Here is a 22,088-nt window from a genome sequence, read left to right as displayed (position 1 = left end):
TGAAAGTTACAGCAGTCGTATGAACAGCAGTGAAGCAATGAATCTGAATACTTCCTCCAGCACTAATGTACTGTAGTTGGGGTTTTTATCCCTGTCGTTTATAAAACTGTTTTCCTGGAAGCTTGTTTTTTTTTGTCATTTTCGCAAAAAAAAAGAAAAACAATTATGTCTTACTAAACTTCAATTGTTGTATTTACCCTACAGAATGACCATAAATATGTCAAGCGAGAGGACAACACTGACATCTTGAGGATAATCAACGCCATGTTTCCACTTTCGGACCTGAAGTCCCAGCAGGCAGTGCGTCACATCACATCCCGTCATGCTTTGCACTAGTCCGCTGCCTTCTACGCCGTTCGCGTGTCTTCCGCTGCCGCCGTTGTTCTATTGAGTGTATCTCAACATGGCATCCGACGGACCACCGGGCACCGAGTCCCTCCCGTCCGATTTAGGAAGTGCTATTGCGGCATTGAATACATGGAGCAACCCGGAGCTTCAGTCCAAGCTGGCGGAGCTCGGAGCACCCACGATGGGTAAGAAAAGACCGGGAAAACGGAGAGCGTCCTGGAAGAAGTGCAGTGTTTAGCTAACACTAGCTAGCCAGTTGCTAACGCTAGCTTGTTAAACGCAACGCTATCGTCCCAGTTAGCCTAAACTAGGCCGAAAGTGTGTTTACACGCTTTGAAATGTGCATTTTAATATTCTGTTATTTTAGCAATTTGCCGATAATGTGTTGGAAGAACTTCTAGCAACATTTGTCTGGTCCTGTAGTAGCCCATTGATTTAGCTTACAGGCTAGCTTTAATACAGACTTATCTAAGCAGTACGCTAACTTCTGGTAGTCCCTCTAGTGTCGGTGAGGGCTTAACAAGAGAAAACAGGTTAAATTCATAGAAGTGTCAGTTCAGTGTTACGTTACTGTTCTTAACAGATGGCCCTACATTTGTTCTTTAAAATAAGTTTTTCGTCATATTTTAGGTCCCAGAGAGGAGCTGATTGACAGACTGAAGGGCTACATGATGCAGGTAAGCTGAAAACAATGCAATAGCAATTCCCCTGTGTGGATGCTCAGGGTATGTAGTCTTGTTTATCACTTTGTGACTACATATGACTAGATAGACATTAAGTAATGCCTTGTTCATGTCTGTGTCGAACATAGTTGTGAGGATATGCTAGTGTCGACTCTTTTGTCATCAGCCTTGTTGATGCAATTAAAGAAACAATGCACAATCAACGTCTCCGACACTGTCGCTCTGAAAGTCACTCGTGTGTGTGTGTTTGTGCTTCGCTCTGCAGACTGGGATCCTCCTCAGCAAACCTAATGATGACAAACAAATGGGAACGCAGGTAACTGTCACGTGTCAAATGCAGAACATAGTTGAAAATGTGTAACATTTTTACAATAATAAGAAATGGTAATAAAGAGGTAGTGGTATGAATGCATTGATTGGTACATTAAATTCATATCTTATGATTAAAGTAATGATGAGAAGGTCTCACTCCCACACTGCGAGTTCACTTCAGACCCTCAAACCTTCCTTTCTCATCTCCAGGTTCCGGGTATGCCTCCTATGCCCCCGATGCCTATGCCCCCGATGCCTCCTGGTATGGGAATGCTCCAGGCTATGAACATGATGCCTGGAGGGCCCCCTCCACCTGGCATCCACATGGGCTTGGAGCCTCCAGGTTTGCCCCCTCCGGGCCTGTCACAGGAGGATCAGCTGAAGATGGCTCAGCAGAGAGCAGCCATGGTGTTGCAGCAGGAGGAGAGAGCCAAGCAGCAGGTGAGGGTGGAGAGACCGCAGGTTTACTGTGTGGGTAATGAGTGCATATGTACAAAAAATGAGTTCATGAGTTTGTATGTTAAATATTTTGTCTTTGTTCTTTACTCAGTTGAAAAAGGTCAGCAAATTATTACATTCTGTTTTAATATGCAGAGAATTAATAGTCTTTTTTTAAAAGAACTTCCCAATTTTTTTAGGAATCAGGGTTGTAAATTACAAAGACAACAGCAACAGCTTCCAAACTTAAAGGTGACAGCAGCCAGATAAAAGTTTTAGTCACAATAGAACAGTGCAATAAGAACTTTCTGCTGTCTGGGGGGAAAAAGCAGAAATAGACAGAGAAAACTCAGTGCAGTTACTCTTTATTGGACTGTTACTCAGTCATTAATTGTGTCTCAGGGTGATTCCCGAGTCATGGATGAACATGATCTTCTGGAGCAACAGAAAAGGGTAAGACAATGAATTTAATTCATTCAATGTTAAATCAAGTTACTTGGCTGTAATGGATCATTGGATAGAACACTCTAATGAAATGTTCTTGATATGTTTTTAAATCACTTTTATGTCTCTAAAATCATTAATCTCTCAGTCAGGGAGTTTTTCTCTCTGTCATTGTTTCTTCTTACACCTTTGATTCTACTCCTGTTTCTTTTAAACCATGTATTTGATTCTCCCCTGATGAACCAGGCTGCAGTGCTGCTGGAACAGGAGCGTCAGCAGGAGATGGCTAAGATAGGTGGGGCCAGAGCCATGCCTCCTGTCAGCGCTGTGAGAGGTATGTTGGTGATGTGATTCTTGTCAGATTTCCTGTCACCTCATTTTTATACCATAGTTTCATTCTTCCTAAGCCACAAAGTAGAAACAGAATACTATTTCCAGACAGAGACTTGTATAGAGCGACAGCAGTTTCAACAGTACACATTTGCAGATCCTCAGTCTCTAGTGAGGTTTTAGTTATGACTTTTTATTGTAAGTGTTTGGTGTAAACGGCCATATTCTAAATGAGATGTTTAATCACCGGTAAACCGTGTTTTTTCAGGTGTGGATCCCCGCGCGCCGCTGCCTCCTGGTGTCAGCATGTTGCCGACCCAGAAACAGAGAGTCCCACCCCCTCCAGGAGAAGACAGCAGAGAGGTAGGCAGACAGACATCTTGTGTTAATGGGTGTGCGGCTGTTTATTTTTGGGCACTTATTGATTTATGGCAGGAGACTATCAGGTGCTGCGTTCTTACGTTACAAGTTGTTTTTGCTTCCATTCTAGTCGTGGCAGAGTGAGGAGGTAAGCCTCAGTGGGCCCAAGATCCCTCAAGCTCTGGAGAAGATCCTCCAGCTGAAGGAGATCAGACAGGAGCAGCTCACAGACCCCACAGGTGAGTACAGCGGCATCTTTTCTGTCTGCAAAAGGAAAATACAGACTTACAAAATGAAAAAGAACTAGCTTTGATAGTTTAATCGCCGAGGAAGGTCAATAATGATTCCTCAATGTGTTCTTGGAATATTTGTCCATTGGAAAGATTTCCAGTCTGATTCATTTGTTTTTGCATTTATATGATCTTCCTTTCAGAAGAGGAGGATGATGTTGATGAGTCAGGGGACATGAATTCCTCTGCTCCAGTGATTTCTGAGACAGAAGAGGATGACGGCCAGATATCTAAGAAAGATGTAAGTCATTTCTCACATCTTTCTGTTAATGCGACGCAGCTATAAGATACTGCATCGCAGTTCTGTGCTTGTGATACTGCATTATTGTAATTCAGAGGCAAATTCTCTGATTCAACATTTAAGTCCAAAGTCTTCCATAAATGAGGCCAAACACTAAGTAAGCTGACAGTAGTCCTGTTTACATTTTATTTCTTCATATGTTTTCAGCGCATATTTTGAAGTTGTTTGAACTCTAATTTTCTCATACATAATCCAACACTCAGAAAAACCGCAAACGCAGAAACCGCAAGAAGAGGAGCAAGCAGAAGCGAGCCCAGGAGAAGAAGGAGCAGGCAGCGGAGCAGCAGAACAAGGAGGGCACCGAGAAGGAGAAGGAGAAGGAGAAGGAGGCCGAGGTTGAGATCGAGTACGTCACGGAGGAGCCAGAGATCTACGACCCTAACTTCATCTTCTTCAAGAGGATCTTTGAGGCATTCAAGGTGACCTGCGTGTAAACATTCTTTTAATTCCCGCCCCACTGAAAGCTGAAATGACAGGAGATTGTTTTTGTTGCTCTCAGGTGCTCATTTGATTTTTTTTTTTTTTTTTGCTGTAAATTTTCTAGCTGACTGATGATGTGAAGAAAGAGAAGGAAAAGGAGCCCGAGAAGGCAGAGAAGCAGGAGACAGCCGTGCTGCGGAAAAAAGGATTTGAGGATGAGAGGAAAGACAGCGATGACAGTGATGAGGTTTGAATCCTTCCATCTGCAAGGAAAAACAGAACAGAACAAGCTGAAACCTGTTGGTTTATATGCAAAAACATTTTTTTTCTTTTATGTATAGGAAATCAGACCAGATGCACCTAAACTCTCCAAGAAGAAACTGAGGAGGATGAACAGGCTAACTGTGGCTGAACTCAAACAGGTTCGTTAAGACTAATGGTCACAATTATTATTATTACTATTATTGTTGGTAGTAATTGTCACTATTACTAACAATGAGCAAACATGAGCCTTTGGCTGATATAAATAACGTTTGTTCTCCTTTCTCTTCCTGTCTCTTTGCTCCAGCTGGTGGCTCGTCCAGATGTAGTGGAGATGCATGATGTGACGGCCCAGGAGCCCAAGCTACTGGTCCACCTAAAGGCCACCAGGAACACAGTGCCGGTGCCCCGCCACTGGTGCTTCAAAAGAAAGTATCTGCAGGGCAAGAGAGGTATAGAGAAGCCTCCGTTTGAGCTGCCTGAATTTATCAAGAAAACTGGGATCCAGGAGATGAGGGAGGCCCTGCAGGAGAAGGTGGGGCCACCAGTCTGTTTTCTAGCCACTCCTTTAACTTAACTTTCACTACTTAACTTCTTCACTTATTTATTTATTAATTTATTTTTTCCGGTTTGCAGGAAGACGCCAAAACTATGAAAACCAAAATGAGGGAGAAGGTTCGTCCCAAGATGGGAAAGATCGACATCGACTACCAGAAACTCCACGACGCCTTCTTCAAATGGCAGATCAAACCCAAACTCACTATCCACGGAGACCTTTATTACGAGGTACCAGAGCCTTGGGAATCCAACCGCTTCTCACATTACTTCCACTAAACTCTGTAGAGATGCTGATAAATTGTTTTGTTGTTGTTGTGTTGCGGCCAGTGCGGAGTGCTTCTTCGAAAAAGACCCACCAATTGAATATCTGCGCGTGTGTGTTTTTGTGTCTCTGCAGGGAAAAGAGTTTGAAACTCGTCTGAAGGAGAAGAAGCCGGGCGATTTGTCAGACGAGCTGCGCATCGCTCTGGGCATGCCTGTTGGACCTGTAAGATCCACGAACATTACAATTCCTTGTTTAAGCACAGTAACGTGGACAGGAACACAACAGCTGAGATACTGACAGCTATAAAAAAAACATACTTTGGGAGCTTTTCTTTTTTGTTTGTTGTTTTTTTTATATCCTCAGATGCAGACAAGAGTAGCTGACATGGATAAATAAACGTAGAACATATTTTTAGCTCAAAAAACCCTTAGAGAATTTACCCAGTATTCCTCAAGGAATCCAAATGGAACATTTTCTGTTTCAAAGACTGCGTTTAACATCTAGTGAGGAAATAGAGCGAGTCAGTGTGCTCACATCGTATGTGTCTCTTCCTCGGCAGAACGCCCACAAGGTGCCTCCTCCCTGGCTGATAGCCATGCAGAGGTACGGCCCCCCTCCCTCCTATCCAAATCTCAAGATCCCCGGACTCAACTCCCCCATCCCAGAGGTAAGACGCCTTCTACTGCAGACCCGTACAGCGATAAGCCCATTAATGTTGCTTAACTTAAATCAAGTTTTTACACCCTTTTACAACAGAGAGTATCCATAAGTGTGTCAGTATGTGTAATTTGACTTGTGCTTGACTTTCTCCACTTCATCCTCTTTTTCCTCGGCCTGTTAGAACTGTACGTTTGGTTATCACGCCGGAGGCTGGGGGAAGCCGCCAGTAGATGAAATGGGCAAACCTCTTTACGGTGATGTGTTTGGGACCAATGCTGCAGACTTCCAGGTACACACACACAAACAAACACGTGTGCAAACGTACCACAAGGTGCTCATATGTTCTTTCCTGAAACTGCATGTTTTGACCAGTTTCTTGGTACAGTGTTGGTCCTGATAAAATTGTTCACAGTCTGTGGATATATTCTGTTAGGTGTTAGAGTGTCTCCACTTTTACCATTAACATCAAACATTTTGTTCAAACTGTCTCCTGTCGCTACTAAAATATTATGTTAATGAGGTTTGCATACACTCAGATTCATCGCCTGACTTGAATGTGTCTCTGTGATCAGGCCAAAGCGGAGGAGGAGGAGGTGGATCACACACCGTGGGGAGAACTGGAGCCTTCGGACGAGGAGTCATCAGAAGAAGAGGAGGAGGAGGAGAGCGACGAGGAGAAACCAGACGAAACTGGATTCTTCACGCCGGCAGACAGGTACTTGACATGCAAGTTATGGCCGACTGTACAAATCTTATAGATTCACATTCCAAAAGAGCTTCACCGCCTGGAGGTTTTAGTTTTCAGTTTTTGGCCAGTAACATCACAAGGTTGCATGTCAGTTTTCATTATATTCTAAAATTACCAGTTCTCAGCTGTTTTTACACATGTATACATGAATGAGGCCATTTCTGCCTACAGGTTTAAATTAAAAGACGCATTCATGTAGATGGACATGCTAGGATGCACTCGTCACGCTCTGTGTCTTATTTTGTATATTTCAGTGGGCTGATCACCCCCGGAGGCTTCTCATCCGTGCCCGCCGGCATGGAGACCCCAGAGCTGATCGAGCTGAGGAAGAAGAAAATCGAGGAGGCCATGGACGGGTGAGTGTCACTTTGTCACAGTGGTGCTGCTGTTTTAGTTTCCCATTTACTCCCACAGTGGGGCTCCTGTCGTTTTGGTTTCTCGGATTTGCAAACAGCCAATCGAGCATTTCATATTCCGTAGGCTGAATAGGCTGAATATAAAGGACAATGCAATGTTTATATGCTTCCATATTTAATGTGATAAATTAACGAGGAAGAAAAGGTTTTTATATCCCCACAGGTGTTAACAGATCAAAACCACAAAAGGCACTTGTTTTATTACTCAGTATTATTACATTTTAATTATATATAAGAAAATGTCAAGGATCGCTGTAAGTTAACAGCTCGTGTCGAAGCTGAAGGCAACCCCCATCTGCATTAGTCTGTAAGCAGCAGTCATTCAGAGATATTGTCCTGTTTTGTAAGATAGTACAGATGATGAGTGGTGACTAATTTAAGCTGAAACCTTGTTGTCGTGTTTTGTTGTGTTCACAGAAATGAGACGCCTCAGCTGTTCACGGTGCTCCCAGAAAGACGAACAGGCCCCGTTGGAGCAGCCATGATGGCCTCAACACACATCTACGACATGTCAGCGGTAAGACCTCTCTGTGTGAGCTTAGCAGGGTGTGTGTGTGTGTGTGTGTGTGTGTGTGTGTGTGTGTGTGTGTGTGTGTGTGTGTGTGTGTGTGTGAAACATGAATGTCCAGATGAATGATAAAAACCCTTTATTGTTCCACCTGTATCCGTGCCTTAAATCTCTTGCTCTCATCTTCAGTCCATGGCAGGTCGAAAGGCGGGCGGAGGGCAGGAGTCACAGGGCGTAGAGGTGGCCCTGGCTCCAGAGGAGCTGGAGCTGGACCCCATGGCCATGACGCAGAAATACGAGGAGCATGTCAGAGAGCAGCAGGCCCAGGTGGAGAAAGAGGACTTCAGCGACATGGTGGCCGAACATGCTGCCAAGCAAAAGGTACAGAGTTATAGTTTCTTCTTCTGTTCTCGATTACTGATTGACAAAACCCTGCATTAGTTCAGTAATTAACCAGCAGAAATTCATAAAAGAAGAGCTGCATATGTAGTTATTAAATATAAAAGCTTTTAAATGTGGTCACGCTGTGAGAACTCAAGTGAATTTTCCCATGTGTTTTAAAACATCAGTTTTAAAAAAGTCTGAGCAAGTGAGATTGTTAAAGGTAACAGTAATTTTAAAAGGTATAAACCATATGCAGTATGTACTTTTATGCGTCTCACTTAGATTGTTTTTCCTTATTATTAAATTTTACGATGTTAAGACTTGGATTTAAAAGTAAACACACATCTTTGACCAGCTGCAGTACAAACATTGAACAGCTGGTCATATTTAAACCTTACGTGATAAATGGATGACAACTTGCGGAGGGGAAAAAAACATAAATATACAAGTGTTTTATTTAAAACTAAAGGAAAGTGAGGGGCGTTAATGCAGTGTGGTTTAGTCGTTTCAGTTTTCCATTTTATGGTGACATTTGATTATTAATAACCTCCTCCTCCTCTCTCTGCTTGCTTGCTACATACAGCAAAAAAAGAGGAAGGCCCAACCACAGGACACACGAGGCGGTGCCAAGAAATACAAAGAGTTCAAGTTCTAAAGCAGAACCATCAAGACGAAGCGCTGCGACAGGATGAGACGCAACGGGAAATGAAGGGGGAAGAGCCATACCCGGATTTTAACTGCAGATTGCAACACCAGTCATTTGATAGACCAGTAGCAGTAAACACCTATTTGTTCCTTTTTTAAAAAAAATAAATAAATAATAAAATTACAAAGCGACAATGCTTTTGTCATGCATCTCATGTAGTCCACATCACAGATTACATGAATGCTGACGTGTTATTTCCCCTGTTTGACTCTGCATTTTATGTCTTGGTTATATTTTCACTGTAACCATGTCCTTTTTTTCTGTTTTGTTTTGGGTTTGTTTTGTTTTTTTTGTAAATAAATTAAGTGATGACAGGAAATCACAACTGTGTTGTTCACTCAGGTTTTCATGTCATCTGATTCCATCTTCACCTTCTTTAGGTAATCAGGTGCTGGTGATAAAATGCAAATTACTTGCAAAGTCTGAGTTAGCTCATCCAGACACTTTGCACCTGATATCCTGGTACACTCACTGAAGAGTGGTCTCTATAGTGTTTTTGTGGAATTTTGAAGAGGAGTTTATGTGGTGAAAATGCACAAGTTATGCATGTTGGGAGATTTTAAGGGTGATTTTGATCCAGACTCTTGATTGCTGCAGGCCTGGTAGCAACTGAGAAGCCTTTGAAAGGTATACACCATAATAGTGAGAGAAGAGACAAATAAAATCGGACAGGTTAAAAAGAATTAAAAAAAAAATAGTTTAACAAGGTTAGACTGGTGGCTCGTTAAAGGAACTGTTTAACATTGTGGGGAATATGCATATTCGTTTTGTTGCTAAAGCAATACACAGGGTGGACTGCAGCCTATTAGCCTAGCTTAGCTTAGCTTAACATAAAGATGAACCGCTAGCCTGGCTCTGTAACCAGTTAAAACCTCTGGAGTTCACTAACTAACATGGTAAATCATATTTGATTAAATCGTCCAAAATCCGTATTTTAACCGTGTATATAACGAACATTCACCGTTTTACACAGGGTTGTGGGCCGGACTATTTTTTTGGCTGCGAGTAGTGTCATCCTGAGGCCTCAAGAGCCTAATATACTCCCAAACGGAGACACACACGTACGGATTCAATTTATAATTGAATTTGAATATTAATATATATGTATATATATCTAAAGCTTATGAAGTTTAATTGGACAGGAGCTGTACTAGCTGCATTACAATGAAACAAAGTGTAGTGCACGTACCCGCCGCTAGAGGGCAGTAGAGTACACTGAACGTGACGGTCACCTGACCGTTTGAGAAGCACAGTGACCTACATAACGTAGCTGCAAGCATCCGCGTGTTGTCTCGGTCACTAGTACAGATTCTCTCACAGACAGGAAGTAAATGCCTACAAAATGAAAGGCTTTTATTGTCTTAAAAAAATATCCAACAGCTCCTGTACAGCAAATATCACAGAGCTACCTGAGCTTTTTTAGACAACTAATGATGACTGTAGCAGGTATTATTATTATTATTATTATTATAATTATTATTTTTATTTCACAGTGAGACCTTTGTGGGTGAGACATGCCCATTACCATCCATCCATCCATTAACTGAGTTGCTGTTGTTTATTTCTGCAATCATCACTCAGAATCTACATGTCATTTATACCCAAATTACTTACAAATCTGCAAGGACTGAAAGAAACATTTAGTCAAAGGCACAATGAGAGGTAGAAATTCTCTGTATATCCGTATAATTCAAATACTGTACACATGCATGAATATAGTCAAAATAGATCTCCATAATGTGGGCGTAGTTGCATCACATGAGAGATGGTATAAACTTAATTGATTCTGGCATTGGCTTTGGAGCCTGCAGTATCAGTTGATGACCTGGCAGATTTAGGCCGCTGTGTAAAAAGTAACCCAGGATTATCCCGTGACCATGTTTTAATCTGCTTGATTCTAATCTCTTTATCGATGGCAGGAGAGAAGCGTGTTAAAAAGAGCAGTGGGGGGGTTTGTGCCTCGTTTAGGTCATCCGGCTGATTATCCAGAGCGAGGGACACAGAACAGGGATCGGCAGCCAGGAGGGGAGTCTGCATGGTTTTAATTTGGGCTTATTAGAGAACCATTTGATGTCACTGATCTTGTCACATCTTTTGTCTAAGTGGAAGAGCTCGCTACTCACGGACATCAGCTTTTGTGTTGCCTGGTTGTAATGAAAACCAAACTTTCTTCTCTGGTTTGTTGTATCTTATGTAGTATATCAAACTCTCCAAACTGTCCTCACGCTACTTCTAAAATTGGACACGTTAAATGTTAAAAGTTCAACTTGTTAATCAAGTGCTTTTGCTTGGAAAAGTACTGGGAAAGTAGTGCAGTTTTATAGTGCTGTTATTGAAAAATCCAGATAAGTGTTGTCTTAGTGGATTTGATGTAAACAAATAGGGGTGATAAAAGTTAAGAAGGGAATATTCCACAAACACACACACGCCAGTGGCTGTTTACTTTCTGTTACAGCATTACTGCCGGTGGTTACTGCAGCAGCACCTGTCTGAAATACACCCTCCACCATTTTGAGTGCACAATGCTGTGGAAGGCCCCCTGTGATAATCTACCTATAGAAACGTCAGACTGATGGCAGCCGGCCGTGCCGTGACGTCGGTGGACCGATTAGGTCACCTTCTGATTCATATTCAGATTCAGAGATTGTAATCATAGCCGTGCCTTTGTCACCTGAGGGTGCAAACGCTGCACTGACAGGCAGCCAAAACATGGATGGATCTCTGCGGCTTGGTGTTTGTTTCACAGGGGGAAACAAAAGGGGCTGAAATGATCCTTCCAGCTGGTGGTTATAATCTACAGAGGAGATGGGGGAAAAAACATGTCAGACACAAGCATTTGTGTATGTATTTCTTAACAAATCCTGTTTGGCCACAAATTATAACACGCATACTACATTTTTACTCCATAATCCACCCTGGAATAGTGAAAATCTTTCCAAAGATGGTTTTTCCCACATGCCTGGTTTTCATACGAGGCAGTTTAGGAAAAGAGTCAATAAGTTCATAATGCGAATTCACAGACTGTAACCGGTTTTACGCCTTTTTATGTTTGTCTTCTCGCAACAGCTGAAACAAGGTGTGTGTGTGTGTGTGTGAGTGTGTGTGAGTGACTAATGGGAATCATTTCAGCAGCACCTGAGATTCCAGCCAGCTGCCATATGGGCCTACATTACAACGACTCACAAATTTACCTGTACTGATCCCCAGAGAAAAAATAAGAATATGTACTGTTTTCCTGTATGAGAGAGTTTGTTCTGTATAATTCTGTACAATACAAATGAAAATGCTCACTTGTACAAATTGTAAATCCAGAGGCTGGTGTGAGGGTAAAGCTGGAGCTATTCAACAAGGTAACTCTTCCTTTCTCTTTTATTTTCACATTCAAATTTGCCTTATTCATGTGGCCATTGTTGTTAGGAAGAAATACTGCAGTATGAATGCACAGTAAACAAAGTGTGTGACAGTAAGTATGATAATCCAGAATATAAGAATAAAAAGACTATTCACTGTACTGTGCCGTGTTAATTGTAGAAAATAATAAATCAATACAATCTATCGATTTACTAACAATTATATTAAATATTTTTATAATGTTTTATCCTGCTACTATCAATAATAATAATAATTATTATTATAGCATTGTTCTCTGAATTCAGTGTAATTTTGTGTAAAAGATTTAACGTTAGAAGAAGGCAGGATTTTAAATTTAGGGCCCCGCACACCATTGGCCGGCCCTCTCTCGTGCTCTCTCTCTCGTGCTCTCTCTCTCGCGCTTTACGTCCTCTACCAACTGAAGAGGCGTTGCTCGTCGGTTTCTGCTCGCTGCGCGACTTCGGCGAGAGAAATTTCCGCTTCCTGAAGCGATAAACACCCACCAACACGCACCGAGCAGACGCGAAGTTGAGGCGCAAGGGGCAGAGAGCAGACACAGAGGCTGGAGCGGGGATTTACCTCCTGTCTTCGGGTACAAAACCCAACGACTAAAAATGTGTCCGCTATCAGGCGGCGAATAGCTCCGAACGGAACAGCTTTCCGTTTGCATCGTACGCGGGAGCATTTTTTACGCATTTGCACCACCAGGAGCCTGACAAAATAAGCTAAAGGGAGGCGAAGGCACCGAAGAGAGGACAAAACACACACACGCAGAAGCCAGGCTACCACGGGTGTTTCTCCTCTCGGCTCCGTCTGAAAGCCCGTCTTCAGCCTCCAGGATGTCGGAGCGAGGAGGGCTCCCGCGGACTGGGGGCGTCCCTTCGCCGCACATGCAGCCCTCCAAGCCGGTCAGCATCACCTCCAACCGTCCGGTCCACATGAACCTGTACGCTACCTGGGAGGTGGACCGCTCCTCGCCCAGCTGTGTGCCGAGGTATGTACGGGCTGCCGCGGTGAGAAAGGATGCCTGTTTTGTCTTGAGGGTTGGCTGTGAATGGGAAACGACCCGGTCAGTGTGTTTACACTGGGGGATTTTAAATAGACAAACATCCTTGGGTGCAATGAGACTGTGACCTCAAATGAGAGGATTGTTGCTGTTAGTGTAATATTAACGTTGGAGAAGGTCACAGTAAAGGGAATAATTACAATTTCCTTTGCTTTAACCAGGATATTTACCTGTCATGACCCGTTTTAGAGGCTCCTTTTGTCCTTTGACCCCAGTTTGACAACCTAAATGTTCACTACCCAGTAGCTTTTACCACCGTGATGCCCCCCTGGTTTGCGTTCATTCTGATAAAGATTATTTGTGCTACAGCTGCAGCCTTTCCCAGATAGACTCAGCTGTTGCCCACCTGATCAATGCGGACACCGAGACTGATGAAGCACTGGGTTGCAGACTGTCACTGCAACTGTAGAGAGGGGCATTTTGTTTCCATATGAGGTACAGCTGTAACGACAGGCGCCGTGATTCGCTGCTTTGCTGTGGAGAGGGAACTGAGGAAAGGTGCTATAGGTGACACTGCGGGCAGAAGTGAATCCATTTCCGATCGGATGTTCTGACTGTTTCCTTCACATGTTGGATCCTGGCAGGCTTTGATGCAATGAAAGTTGTTTTGTGTGTGTATTTATGTGGACAATGCAGCAAGGGCGCGGGAGGCGAGGCACCTTATCCACCTGAGCTTGTGCCCACACAAAGACATTCAAGTAGGGTTCATTGTTTGACTGAAAGGCTGTAAAGGGATTCAGCCGGCTGGCGTGCACTGAATGTCACGCTGCTGACGGTGGCAGGCCCACTTGGCTCGTGTGACCTGTGATATCGGCTTGAAAAGGCACATATTGAATGTAATGTCTGTGTAAGTGCTGCAGCTGAAGTCTGTCCCCCATATGGTGCCATAGTAATGTCATGAGTTAGAGTCAAGGTCAAAGGTCGGTCATGTGAGTCACAAGCCGTATGAGGGGGGAAATCTCAATATTTTTAGCTCGCAGAGTTGCTTTGATTTTATCTTTCACGCTGATGAAAGCATCTACATTGCAGTCTCCACCTGTTAAACCCAGCTTGCAAATGTGCAACTTTGCAGTAACACGATCAATAAGGTTTGCCCTTAAGTTGTTGTTTTTTTCTCTAGTGAGACAAGTGAACAGCAGCTTTCCAGATGAGCTCAGATGTTTAGGTCACTGAAAGCAATTAGTGGGAATAATAAAACATGCTGGTAAAAGCATCATGCAAAGCTCACATGCTGACATCTTAATGCTGCTTTCTGAAATGCTTTGGGGCTTTGCTGGGCTTGAAGCAAAAGCCTCAAGCGTGTGTTTTGCTTCTTAACATTTCGGCAGTGTGTGTCTGTGAGTGTGTGTGCGCGCCATGCGCTTGTGAGAAAGGATGAGGTCCTGGATCTTTATTTTAGAAAAGCTTGCAAAATAAAACATCCGTTGTTAGCCTACATTTTAAAATATCTTTTTTTCCTCCTGACCTTTGTTTTCAGATGTGGATTATAACCTTCTTTGTATTTGTGCGCTAATATTCACAGCCGATTTAGAATACTTTGGCGGCGTGCTTCGAAATGCGGATTGTAGATGGTTTTTGGGGCCTTTTCTCCATCAGCCGTCACGGTCCGTCAAATATCTTCGATTTCACTGCGGCTGCAGCAGCACAGACAGACTCCCAGAAAAAAAAAATAGCCAGAAAAAAGGGGGGGATGGAGAGAGGATGAGGCTGGGAGATGGCAGAAGAAGCGGTGGCTATGTCATCTACATTTAAATAGGATTTCTCACAGACACGGGCGGTGGGAAGGTCTTCAGAAACTGTGGTGACAGCTAATCTGCCCTACAAGTATCTCCATCTACTGTGAGCTGGAATTCAGCTCTGACGACGCTTTGCACTCAGCTGAATGTAACCTGTTTGCCTCTTGTTGCTTAATCTTTGTTGCTGCAAAGAGGACTCTGAACTTCCCCCCTCTAGCCGAGGTGCTGTTGCTCTAACCTCTTCCTGTCTACCCTAAACACCACTTGTTATGCTGTTTATGCAGCAGTGTGTGGCTTGAATTTTCCCCAGCAGGCGTAAACATGCACCCGACTGCCTTCTCCGAATCCCGCTTTGTAGCAAAACCTGGAAAAATGCTAAAAATACCAACCACAGATTGTTTGTTTATGTGGCATTTTAGGTCATATTCAGGGGGGAGTAACAGGAAATACACACGAGTGAGAGATGATATCACTTATGAGCGGTTATGAGTCAAATTTGTTTGAGTTCTGCGTTGTCCGTCCTCAAGTGAGAGCAACCAGGATATCGTGAATATTTGTTTCTTTAGGCACAGTCATACGAAATCAGCTCCACCCTTCCTCTTGTCCATCAACACAGCGTGGATACCTCTGAGGTCATTTCTGTGTTCAGCCTTCCTGACCTTCTAGTCTATTCTTTACCAGAGAGGAATAAATCACTCCACTGGCTCCAAACCAGCTCTTTCTCTTCTGGGTTCTGTAATGTGTATGTGAGTGCTTGGCGCTATCCCCTCTGCTTGGTTCACTGGTTACTCTCCCTCACCTCAGGGGATGAAACCTTCATTTTCTGGCAGCAAGATAATCCCACTGATGAATACGGTGTCTCCTCTGGCAGGCTCCAAAGCCTCACCTCAGTCATATAGAGGCTGTAGTGAATAAAGATTAGCAGTTCTCTGGTGTATTTAGTGTTGCTGTCAGGTGGAATGTAGATGGTGCCTGCCAGTGTTCACACCACAAATGGTTTGGATTCCAGCATCCAGCATGGTTTAGCTAAGGTCTTCTTGTGCAGCTACTCCGCGTCAGGTATTTCAGGAATGGGCCCTGTCACGGAGCTCCTAGTCTTGCATTATTAAAGGTGTCCTCAAGGAGCTGAGTGGAAAGTCCCACGGGTCAGGTCTATAGATGGATGCTGGGCTTTAATGGGGCTTCTGAGCCGTGAGCGAGTGGGGAGTCTTCTTTCCAAAGCAGCCACAGAGGAGTGTGAAAACTGGGCACAATTTGTACCCAGTACTGTGCCATACGTATTTATCTGCACAGGACAGGATCATGTGCCTTTAGTTACAGGAACTGGTTGGCATTTTGGGTAATGCTATTTCTCAATTTCTTGCAAGAATTAGATGTGAAGATGGATGCCTTTGTATTGAGTTAGAGACTGGAGCAGCTCACTTTAGCATTGGAATATGTTTTACCCCCGAGATCTTGGGAGGTTGAAATAGATCATTTCAAGTGCCACACGAGATGATTGGAAGAACATGTATGTTTTTGAATTTTATATAATTTTAGCAATTAGCCACTGAAACAATCAACGCTGAAAAGAGTACTTTCGTTTTCTCTTTGGTTGAACTGTTCCTCACTCATACTTCAGTACATCAAAGATTTTAAATAGCCAAGACAAGAACATTCATGGTAATCTTCATCTAAACATCAGCGGTATCAGTATGACTCAGGAACCTTCAAAATGTTCTCCTTTAGTTCAGCTCTTCCTTAAAAGAGCATCAGCCAAATTTAGAGCTAAAAATGGACTCAAAAAGCAGTGAAAGCATCAGGATCATTGCATTAAAAATAAATGCTTATGTACTGGCCTGGTAATGAATACTGTTGGTATGGAGATGTGTGGTGCAGAAATGCAGGATGTTCTGAATTATACATCGTGCATTTGTTAGGCTCGTTGGCTGTAATTGCTGTGCAACACAATAGTGGGACAACAGTCGTTCCTCGAGTGTCAGCGTTACATTATCCGACCCGCCCCTCTAACCTCGGCTGCTGATCACACACACAAATGGAAAAAAATGGAGAGAGTGCCAACAGGCTATCACATACGTGCACACACACACACACACAGATGGGGCAGCAGCCTTCATTAAGAGGCTTTGGCTTTGCCACTTGCCTTGGTGTTGCTCGCTCTTCCGCACAGCTGAGTGGCAGAGAGGTCTGAAGTTTCCTCTGCAGCTCAGCTCGCCCGTTGGAGATGAGGGGAGATAGAGTGTAAAAGTACAAACCGCCTCCTCCTCCTCCTCACCCTGACTTTCCATGATTATTTATCGTTTCTGATAATAGCTGTGCAACTTCAAGGCTGAAGGAAAGATGGTACATGATATTACCTCCAGTGATCTGTTTATCCAGTGGCTTTGGAAAGATAAAGAAATGGCTTTTTATTGGCATTATTCATAGAAGTTATAATGCAGTTGAAATGGCCAGCCGGTAAAACTGCAGCAGTGGAGGAAGTTGTGTTTTTAATAGCAGCTTGAAGGCTGGAAGTCTGTTTTAAAAAAAAAAAAAAAAATCCTGCAGTGAAGCCTCTCTCACCCAGCTTTAAAAAGCTGCTAACCCACTCAAAAGAATTTCACTGGTGTGACTTTCAGTGCTGTGATGTCCAAATAGTTGCACAAATGCTCTTTTATAGACCCTCCAGTTTGGAGGCTTGAAAATTAGTCAATGATAAATATCAGTATTGCTGTCAGACTTGAAAGCACTTATTGATTGAGTGCTCATTAAAATACACCCAAACTGGTTGCTTTGTTCACTGCTCAGTCAAATTATTAAAAAAAAAAGAAAAACAACAAAAAATTCTGCCCCAACCTGACAACACTTTGAAACTAGTCATGTTGGGTAAAGTTTCCGTAAGATACTATCAGTCCATGGAAAAGATCATCCTTGTAGCAGCTTGTTTCTGAAATACTTCCGTCAATATAAATCCCCGTTTGAACTATTTCCTACCTGTATTTTTCTGCTCATTACGGTGACTATTCATTTCAGATGATTTGATCCCCGGGCAGTTTCTGTTATGAAGACATCAGGAGACGCTTTCGATTTGGTTTTTACTCGTCAGGAATTGATTTCCTCTGTGGCGGCAGAGGAATTTACAGGAGTTGTCAGAAACTTGGTGACTAAATAAACACTTCAGGGCACAGCATGAATGGACTTGAAGAAACATGCAAGCCTCGCAACATGAAGGCTAAAAACAAGCAACGCTAGCCCTCACCGACATCATACAACTCTTTCAAACAGAATTTCTGTTTAAAAAAAACGAAACAAAACAAAACAAAAAGTGTTGTCTCATATTCAGCCAGTCACTGTCTGTGTGCTAGAAGCCAGTTTGGATTTTGGAAGAGAAAGGAGCCTCCCAGTGATGACTGGCTATGTGACAAAGTGAGCAGACAAAGAGAAATCATTTGGCTGGCGGCTGGTTGTCATTTCTCCCACACAGTGTTTTAGAGAGGAGGAGGAGGAGAGGAGAAAATGGGTAGTGAAGCTGAGTTTTTCTTCTCCTCTTCCTCCTGCTGCTGCAGTATCGATGCTGCGGTTGATTGGGGCTGTAACACTGCTGTGGTCTGAGGAGGCCTTTGTTGTGAGGTGTTGTGGGGTTTGTGTGTGTTTTTGAGAGCTTAAGTCTCCTGGCAGCGATCCCCCAGCTGTGGAATCATAGACTCCCATCTGGCAGCTCTCTCTCTCCCCCCCCCCCCCCCCCCCTCTCTCTCTCTCTCTCTCTCACTCTCACACACACACACACACACAGATTTCCATTTCCAAGGTGTAGTGACACCTCTTCATGGACAATGTCACTGACATATGCTTTGCTTTCAGCTAATGTGTTATAAACAAGAACACTGTGGCATCCAGTTACATAAAAGGACATGCTGTGGGGAAAACAAATCATGCTGACAACAGGTACATAATCTCACACACTCACACACACACACACATATACACACACACAGGATCATGTTATGACAAAGCGTCTTCTACGTAATCTCATTCTCAGCCTGTTGAAACATGAGCTGGATGCTTAGATGAAAATGAGTGATGGACGAATTAATGATCATCTCAGTGCACACCTGAGATTGCTTATACTTTGCACATCTCTAAAGTATTCGGGGAACATTGCACAATGCAGCCATCTTGCACAGAACTTTGCATGACTCGTTTCAGACTTGCACTACTCTTTCATTTGCACAATAGCGCAATACAGCTGTAAATATTGTTGCCATCCCTGCCACTGTTTATATCTTTATATCACTGATTGTATCTTTTTTATCGTGGTTGTTTTTATATTTATATAGTGTTGTTTTATATATTTTTATATTTATAGTACTGCATATTTGTAGGTTATTGGGCTTATACTGGGACCAGGGGAACTAATTTCATTCCACCTCATGTTTCTAAACATGTGTGAAATGACAATAAAGCTCCTTGAATCCTTGAATCCTTGAGAACGTTGCATTTGGTTATTGTGCACCGACTAAGACACTCGCATTAAACACACAAAACACTCAGATGTGAACAACACAGCATCGCCTGCTCCTGCATATCCTCCTCATGTCCATGCAAATGATGCAAACATGTCTGTAATCTTCACCAGCTCGGGTTACACACTGTTTCACTTGTGTGACAACACAAGCTTGTAATGCACTTAACGCAGATTGACCTTGACACAGCGCCCGTGTTGAAGGATTACTGATGATAATTTATTGACATTTCTTCAGTTCCGCTGCAGCTTGCTAAATCATGCCATGATTAGTCATCGATTGGCCAATCAGAAGAAAATTAGTTGCCAGCTATTTTGATGATCAACCAATTGTTTAAGTCATCTTTCAAAAAACTGTGAAAGTTGCTGGTCCCACTTTCTTAAATGAAGAGTCTTTGGGTGTGAGACTGTTGTTTGGGCAGAAGAGGCAGTTTGAAGGCATCACTTTGGGCTCTTGTGATGAGCATTTTTCTCAATCAATTAAAACTGAAAATAATTTTCAGATTAATCAGTAATAAAAAGAATTGTCAGTGGCTTCCCTACATTAGAATCATTTGGGGTTTTTACATTGACATAGCTGCTATATTTATGCAATTGTATGATTTTTGATTTATGACTTTTGACATTTATGTTGAGAAAAAAAACCCTACTTTATTAATTTAATGGAAATGTGTGTGTTCTCTTAGGGTGTTTCATTGAGTGTTTCATTTCATTTTTTGTTCTTTTTGATAGGATAATTGACCCAGCATGCTCTGAGTAAGGTGCTGTATGTGTTGTTTGTCTGTATACATGATTAAAGATTAAAGTGACATATTTTGTCATTGGAGGGAACTCACTCCAACGAAATTTGTTCTCTGCATTTAACCCACCCAAGTGACGTGCACACACACAGCAAACCCGGGGCAGTGGGCGACCGCGTGCAGCGCCCGGGGAGCAGTGGGGGTTAGGTACCTTGCTCAAGGGTACCTCAGCCATGGACACCGGGACGGGGAATCGAACCAGCGATCCACCGGTTACGGGTCCGACACCCTAACCGCTGATCCACGACTGCCCATGATAGTAAGCGAGCGAGACAGACTGTGTGAGTTATTCTATTTGACATTGATGGGAAATACTATTGAAAGACTGACAGTGGGTGAAAGCTGTCAATGCATTATTATAATCTTGAGCTGTGTTACATAAGCGCTAATGCAATAACATGGCCGCACTAACTGAAACCAATTTTAAAAATTACTCTTGTATCCAAATTGATCAATTAAAGCAAAAACTAAATGAAAACTAAGCATGGCTTCTTGCAAATGATGGTCCGTAATCTAAGACAGTTATTAGACATGCTTTCTTGCCAAGAGCAGTAAACATGCGCTACCTGCAGGATACGGTTAGCTCATTCCATTATGATGGCTTTATCAATGCAGGAGCATCTCTGATTGGTTGATAACCAGGGAGCTAATTCAATTCCATTCAGAGACAGGTTTCCAGTTCTGTGGTTGCGCGAGCTCCGATGGTATTGTCTGCCCACCTCGAGCTAAATTGGATTAGACAGGTGCTCGGCTCATTAATCTGTAATCGCTTTAATGAAGGGTCAGTCGTATTATATGTGTGCGCTTGTGTGCTGCTGTGTGGCAAGACAAAGAGATGCGCTCCAAATCGAGGGAATCTTTACTGTCACTGTGACGCATGCACACCGAACAGACCTGTAAGCAAGCATTTTCCACTTTGCCTCAACACGAGCACCATCTTATCTCTTCTCTCTCTCTCTCACACACACACACACACACACACACACACACACACACACACACACACACACACACACACTGCAGGTCACATGCTCAGACTCACAGGCCCAGACAAGGGAGAGAGGCTGCACAACAGTCCTGTGCTTTGGATAACAAAGTGCAAATTATCAAAAACACGATTATCAAACTTGCCAACAATGATAAGTAACGATGATAACATAGGCAAGGCTTTATATTATGCAGCCGCCGCAAACCCCAATTTGTCACACACATGGTTTTTTTTGTTGTAAAAACACATGTGATAGACTTTGACAGAGATGAGTTTACTGTGTGTGTGTGTGTGTGTGTGTGTGTAGCCGTTGATTCTGCCCTCCTTAGGAAGTAACAGGCCTCAGTGTGTCCTTGCCTGTGGCTGTGGGAAGTAGAGCAAGACGGGAAGTGAGCGAGATAGAGATAGAGAGAGAGAAGAATGGAAAGCAAGCAAAAGAACAAGAGGTCACTTTCTTTAACACACAAACCACCTCAACCTTATGCCTGTTAGTCTGCTGTTTACATAACTTGCATGGTGGGAACTAAAATGTGTTCACGGTGTCAGATAGCGGGGGCTGTCACATTTCAGGGACAATAAGATTAATGCTTAAAATAAAAAGTATTTATAGTTGTTCTTAATGGTCACACTGAAGAAAAAGGGAAAAACTAGCAGCTAGTTTTTCCAACCCACCAGACACTCACATCTAAGAGTCTGCCTATTGGACTGTCTTCCATTCATTTCTATTGATCGTGTCCTATTATTATATGTTCAAGCAGCCACCCACCTCTCACAGCAAAGAACTGTGTACACTGCTCATAAAGCAGAGTGGCAGTGGGAGACATTTTCCTCACTTTTTACTCCTCTCGCCTCTGACCTTTCATCAAGTGTAGGTGGTGTGTTGTCGCTGTCACGTTAAGTGTCTCTTCTCACAGGGACTTCACAACAAGCACTTGAGCCTGTCCTCGGCTGAGGTCGTCCCTCACATGCCAGTGTTTTATGTGTTGCTGTCGTGTGTTTATTCTCTCAACGTCTTGCAGCACTTGAAGCAACATCGCTGTCACCTTACGCCTTGATTCGAAGAGTGTCTGCTTCATGGTATCGTGGTGTGAATGTTGTCTCACCTTGCTTCAGCATTAAATAGTGTGTGTGTGTGTGTGTTTTCATGTTGATTACTGCTCTCAAGTATCATCTTCACTGCATTCTTTGCTGCA

General features: G+C 43.1%; 2 protein-coding genes across 4 annotated transcripts in view; both read left to right on the top strand.

The window, feature by feature from the left end:
- The first annotated feature begins 263 nt into the window (after positions 1-263).
- On the top strand, positions 264-8,769 carry sf3b2 (splicing factor 3b, subunit 2). 2 transcript variants are annotated; one of them, XM_046379988.1, is made up of 22 exons: positions 264-533; positions 979-1,025; positions 1,297-1,347; positions 1,554-1,784; positions 2,184-2,234; positions 2,472-2,559; positions 2,824-2,918; positions 3,046-3,154; positions 3,352-3,446; positions 3,710-3,925; positions 4,051-4,173; positions 4,268-4,348; positions 4,495-4,722; positions 4,824-4,973; positions 5,143-5,232; positions 5,570-5,677; positions 5,852-5,959; positions 6,243-6,385; positions 6,673-6,774; positions 7,252-7,351; positions 7,532-7,723; positions 8,310-8,769. In XM_046379988.1, the coding sequence occupies exons 1-22, from the start codon at positions 404-406 to the stop codon at positions 8,379-8,381; spliced, it is 2,610 nt and encodes an 869-aa protein (XP_046235944.1). In that variant the 5' UTR covers positions 264-403; the 3' UTR covers positions 8,382-8,769. The 2 variants fall into 2 exon arrangements, with proteins under 2 accessions (XP_046235944.1, XP_046235943.1); XM_046379987.1 differs by having other exon boundaries at positions 265-533; positions 3,349-3,446.
- A 3,449-nt stretch (positions 8,770-12,218) lies between these two features.
- The window catches only part of LOC124054506 (phosphofurin acidic cluster sorting protein 1), a 50,838-nt gene continuing 40,968 nt past the window's right edge, over positions 12,219-22,088 (top strand). For both annotated transcript variants that reach the window (XM_046380598.1, XM_046380597.1), the window contains exon 1: positions 12,219-12,798. In XM_046380598.1, coding sequence (XP_046236554.1) covers positions 12,644-12,798 — 155 coding nt within the window. In that variant the 5' untranslated portion in view covers positions 12,219-12,643. The remainder of the gene's footprint in view (positions 12,799-22,088) is intronic.

This window comes from Scatophagus argus, chromosome 23, assembly GCF_020382885.2.
Source record: "Scatophagus argus isolate fScaArg1 chromosome 23, fScaArg1.pri, whole genome shotgun sequence".
Taxonomy (NCBI): Eukaryota; Metazoa; Chordata; class Actinopteri; family Scatophagidae; genus Scatophagus; species Scatophagus argus.
Note: the sequence above shows the minus strand (reverse complement) of the source record. Positions and strands in the feature narration are given on the sequence as shown.

Excerpts from the sequence above, each read along its gene's own strand:
- sf3b2 (XM_046379987.1), top strand. The coding sequence starts at position 404 with ATGGCATCCGACGGACCACCGGGCACCGAGTCCCTCCCGTCCGATTTA. Across the intron at positions 534-978 it reads GCTCGGAGCACCCACGATGG|GTCCCAGAGAGGAGCTGATT; the intron begins GTAAGAAAAGAC and ends GTCATATTTTAG. Across the intron at positions 2,235-2,471 it reads TTCTGGAGCAACAGAAAAGG|GCTGCAGTGCTGCTGGAACA; the intron begins GTAAGACAATGA and ends CTGATGAACCAG.